Source organism: Lygodium microphyllum, chromosome 30 (genome assembly GCF_053477565.2).
Source record: "Lygodium microphyllum isolate KBCC chromosome 30, Lygodium_microphyllum_v1.1.10, whole genome shotgun sequence".
In the NCBI taxonomy this organism is placed as follows: Eukaryota; Viridiplantae; Streptophyta; class Polypodiopsida; order Schizaeales; family Lygodiaceae; genus Lygodium; species Lygodium microphyllum.
In genome coordinates this window covers 38,710,857-38,716,028 of record NC_141164.1, presented here as the reverse complement: position 1 = coordinate 38,716,028, position 5,172 = coordinate 38,710,857, and the positions used below count along the sequence as shown (strand labels likewise).

Below are 5,172 nucleotides of genomic sequence, written 5' to 3'. Positions count from 1 at the left end.
ATTTGCACATGAGCGAGTCTGGCACTCTTTTACAAAAATTTTGAGGTGCCTTTTACTTAAAAATGTGATTTTTCCTTTAGCTTAATTTTAGAGGTTGTACTTGCGCCTTTGCTTATTCTCCAACCTACTTCTTCCGTCTCGAGCTGGGGTTAACATTTCATCCTTACGCCTTTGCTTATTCTCCGACTTGCTTCCTCTGTCTCGAGCTGGGGTTAACAGAAATATAGATGGATGTCAATTGACTTACTTGTTAATGCCCTACTACAAGCCATTGGGACCATGGCTAGATTAGCTAAATAGGATGATACCTTTATGATTGCAATTGAGCTTTTGAAGAAGCTAGATTATCCTGTTTAGGATTATGCGAATCTCATTAGTCCTTTATTCTTTATTCTTTTTTTTCCAAATGGGGGGCATCAGATTATATTAGTGAAGAGCAAAAATTTTATACAAACCAAAAAGGGGGGGTGAATCGCCTAGGGACTGATAATGACATCATTACAAGATACAGCCGAAGGCTGTCCAATAGATTAGACTGTAGGTTGATTCAGGGCTCAAATAGAGTTAATCTTTTCCTTGATGTTATCAACTAGGTCACCCAATCTAGATAAAATGATGTTCTCAACCCTCTTGTTGGTGTAATGGAGAGGACTCCCTCCTGGAAGCAACTACTGTTAGGGGACTCTGTGGGGGTTCTGTCTTCTGTCTGGAACTTCATAAGAGTTCAATTCTTTTGGATCATATGGAAAATGAGAAACAAGGTTTTTTTTGAAGGTGCTTACCAAGTCCCAAGCCTGAACATACTGTTTGCTGATATCAATTTTCAGGAAATCAATCGCAAGATAAAGCATCTAAATACTCTACTGATGCGGACAAGGATTTTGAATGACGTTGAATTGGCTCACTTGGACAAACCTGAGGATGTGCGCCAACTACCCCTCAACCGCCACCAGCTAGCGGAACTGAAAGGGATGCAGTCTCTCAACAAAGATGAATTTGATGCTACCCACCTCATTTTATCTAGATCGGATTAGTCCTTTATTTGATAATATAACGTAGACTTTTGCATTTTAAAAAAAGCTCTATGATTATGCAGTCTGAAAGTTTGCCATTCATCTTGAAAGTTTGAAATGCACCATTGAATTCTCCTCTCAAAGGCTTAATGTATTCTATTCGTGTCTTGGATCGATTTAAAGGATATTAATAATAGATCATGTTAGTAACAATAGTACTGATAAATAATATTAATAAGTAATACGAATAACCAATAAGAGTAAGAATAAGGAAATAACGGAATAAGGAAAAGGGTATGGCGATACGTGGGAGACCGTGAAACGTGGTTATGTAAATGGACTAAAAGGCGTCTTCTCAAAAAAGTACTTCTCAGAGGAAACTCTTGGGATTCTTTCTTTGAATCTGCGACTGTTGTGTCTAGACTCAGAGGTACTCTCTCTCTCTCTCTCTCTCTCATATTTATTCTTTTGTTTGCTGAGAATTTTGCATGGCTCTGAGGATCCAAGCTTAGCAGAAAATGGAAAAATGTGATGATCATTTTCAGCTTTTTAGCCGCACATAATCCAAGCTTAGACAGAAAATGAATTACTGTGATGCTTCATTTCAGCTTTTGATTCACCAGATAAGTCATATTTTGTGTGTTTGCCTCAATCCTTTTCTGCTTTCCCACAGCGATCAAGAGAAGGTTTGCCATGTCGGGAGAAGAACCCATCACCTTGACTGCACTCTTAACCAGAACAGCATCACAATTTCCTGACAGCCAAGCCCTAATTGCATCCGGGGGGCCGAGCTTGACCTTCTCGCAGCTGCAAAAGGCCATTGATGGGGTGGCATTGCAGCTCCTACGCGCAGGCCTGAAGCCTGGCGATGTGGTGGCTATCTCGTTTCCAAATACTATCGAGGTAAAATCTGTTAGGATGAATTAGATGCTGGTTTTCCCATCTGTTTGTTGTCTCAATAAATTGATAAGTGCATAACCATTGTTTCCTTATGTGACCCACCCCACGTACGCCCAATGATGTTGGGTGAACCGTGCTTCATTAGCATGATTGAAGTAGTAGCTGCATATTGATGCAAACAGTTGACAAAAACGTATCAGTTTTTTACGCGCTGCAATTATGAGAGATACTGTGTCGAGTTAGGTTGGCTTGATTTGAAGTACTTCATTCATTTAGCCCATGGCCAGATAGAGGGCATTGTCTCCAAATCAGAGGATTTTCTAACCTGCAATTGGCATTAGTCCTCAAAACAAGAAGATTAGCAATCAAATCATGCCTTATCTTGTATTGCCACTGTAAGAAAGTTTGTTGCAGAACATTATGATTCATGATCTTTGTGCTTGTCATATTGGCAATGCTTAGCTGTGGCATTCCCACCTTGCTTAGCTAAATGTACTTAGCTGTTACTGGCGAAATAGCAGACTTGCTCTTCTTGATCCATTATCCTGTATTAAGTAGCATAGGCTAGATTGATTAATCTTTTTGTCTAACTAGGTTTATACTCCCATCAGCACCTTAGTAAAATCTGATTGTAATACACGAAAAAGGGTCATTTTGCGGCTCAGTCTGCATGATTGTGCCTTACATTTTTCGGACATTATGAAGTTGCATGGGCTTAATTGAAACTAGCATTTGTGAACTGCATGGGCGTAATGAAAGGGGTGTTCCTGCAGTTTGTCCTGGCATTTCTGGCTGCTATACAAGCCCGTGCAGTGGCGGCACCTTTGAATTCTGCGTACACTGAAGAAGAGTTCCAGTTTTATCTTCAGGACTCCAGAGCTGTTTTGTTAGTTGTTCCCTCTGTCGAGGGCAACAAGGCAGCAGAAAATGCAGCTCAGAAGCTTAATCTGTCTATTGCAGAAGTGAAATGGAGGGCTGACAACAGTGGGATGGATTTGCTGTCCAAGTACAACTTCAATTTTCTGTATGATTCGTGTGAGATCTCTGAGGTGGAGAATTGCAATGACGATGAGGCATTGTTTCTTCACACATCAGGAACAACTAGTCGGCCTAAAGGTGTACCTTTGACACAATTGAATCTGTCTGCATCAGTGCAGCACATTATCCATGCTTATGAACTGCAACCCAGTGACAAAACTGTGATCATTTTACCTCTTTTCCATGTACATGGTTTGATGGCTGGCTTACTTTCATCCTTAGTAGCTGGAGGAACTGTGGTTCTGCCAAGTGTAGGACGATTCTCTGCCTCCAAGTTTTGGGACGATATGAAATCATATGGTGCCACCTGGTATACTGCAGTACCTACTGTCCACCAGATACTATTGGAAAAACACAAGGCTAAACCAGAGCCAGAGTACCCTAAGCTCAGGTTTATTCGTAGTTGCAGTGCATCATTAGCACCGGCAGTTCTTGCCCAGTTAGAAACAGCCTTTGGGGCTCCTGTTCTTGAGGCTTATGCAATGACGGAAGCCAGTCATCAAATGACATCCAACCCTCTGCCCAAGTATGGTCCACACAAACCTGGTACTGTGGGTAAACCCACAGGCATTGAACTAGCCATCTTAGATGATAATGGACAGGCTCTTCTAGCAGAACAGGTTGGCGAAGTGTGTATAAAAGGCTTGAATGTGACAAAAGGATATAAAAGCAACCCTGATGCAAACAAGGTAGCATTTGCATTTGGCTGGTTCCACACTGGAGATAGAGGTTTCCTTGATAAAGATGGTTTCTTGAACTTGACAGGCCGCATTAAAGAGCTCATCAATCGTGGAGGTTGGTCGTTGCTACCCTTTTTTTCCCTTAAAAAGTTGTGAAGTCTGAAGCTATTACACTTTCCAATGCAATTGTGTTCTTTTCATTCTGAGGCAGGTGAGAAGATATCTCCTTTGGAAGTTGATGCTGTGCTTTTAGCCCATCCAGCAGTCTCTCAAGCAGTTGCATTTGCTGCACCTGATGATAAATATGGGGAAGAGGTAAGGTTATTATCCCAATCTTAAGCTCATTCCTCAATCAACTGTTAGCTGATACTATACAATGTTCACAAAAAGTCGAGGTTTAGTGTCAAGCAAATTGCAAAGGTTCGAAAAAAACTTTTAAAAATCTTCAGTGAGAAGGTTTTGGAATTGATGAAGCTGAGTCATTTTAGTTATATCCTGGTAAAATGTCAGTCAAAGCCTTTGCAAAAACTTGCAGAAATTTTTGTATCAGCTCTCAAAAATGTTTTCTGTGAACACTGATAATATACGCGGTCTATATTGCAACAGGTGAATGCTGCTGTAGTACTACACGAAGGGGAGTCTTCAACTGAGCAAGATATAAAAGAATTCTGCCGAAAGAATCTTGCCAGTTTTAAAATTCCTAAGAAAATATTCTTTTCTAAGGATGTCCCAAGAACTCCTACAGGAAAGATTCAGCGAAGGATAGTTGCAGAGCATTTTCTGTCTAAAATGTCTTCTTGAAAATACAGTACTCCTTGCTTGTAGAGAATCACCAGATTTTTGATAATAAGGTGGTTCTCTAACCACATTTGTACTTTTGCCTACAGTATACCACCCAAATTATGCTCCCCAAAAGAGCTCTTGATTTGCTCTCAATCAAGTGGCCTCCTATTATGATATATATATCCCTGCTGATAAATTATACAGCAGTTTTTATGAGCATTGGACAGTGGATTCTGCAATAAAACTACAGATGTGTTTTGTCACCGGTTTTTGGCAGTTCTAGCTGCAAAAGTTCTGTCATATCCTTATACAAATTGGGACTAGGTTCCACATATGGGTTTCATGGACATAAGGACATTGATCTAACGATTTTGAAAATACATTTATGCCTAACTTGTTGATGGGTGTAAAGCAGTATCAGTCCAACTGTACCAATAGCTGTCTTGTGCTCTCATGCACCAGAGAGATGTGTATGACTGCAGAAGCACATTTCTTGGAAGTTTGTGCAGATTTTTAAAGAAATGTGTAAAAGGCAACTTTTCTAACCCTGAAGTGTAAGACTATGTATGGCAAGTATCCAAAGGAAACAGTCTTGTTCAGGGTGAGTTTTTCAAAGTTTCAAAGACTTGATTCTTTTGCCTGCCTGAATTTCGACGAAAAGTCAAAAACCAAAATCTTTTGAAAACTATGTCCCCCCAAAACCCACAAACCAACCTCAAAAAGCATGTTTACCTTTTGAAAATTTATTTACTCAACAT

At 40.2% G+C, this 5,172-nt stretch overlaps 1 protein-coding gene across 2 annotated transcripts; it reads left to right on the top strand.

Annotated features, from left to right (window-relative positions):
* Positions 1-1,317: 1,317 nt before the first annotated feature.
* AAE3 (AMP-dependent synthetase and ligase family protein) lies at positions 1,318-4,870 on the top strand. Of its 2 annotated transcripts, none has more exons than XM_087672916.1 (5): positions 1,318-1,443; positions 1,687-1,916; positions 2,687-3,746; positions 3,843-3,946; positions 4,238-4,870. In XM_087672916.1, the coding sequence occupies exons 2-5, from the start codon at positions 1,707-1,709 to the stop codon at positions 4,430-4,432; spliced, it is 1,569 nt and encodes a 522-aa protein (XP_087529042.1). In that variant the 5' UTR covers positions 1,318-1,443; positions 1,687-1,706; the 3' UTR covers positions 4,433-4,870. The 2 variants fall into 2 exon arrangements, with proteins under 2 accessions (XP_087529042.1, XP_087529041.1); XM_087672915.1 differs by lacking the exon at positions 1,318-1,443 and adding an exon at positions 1,517-1,541.
* The last annotated feature ends 302 nt before the right edge of the window (positions 4,871-5,172 follow it).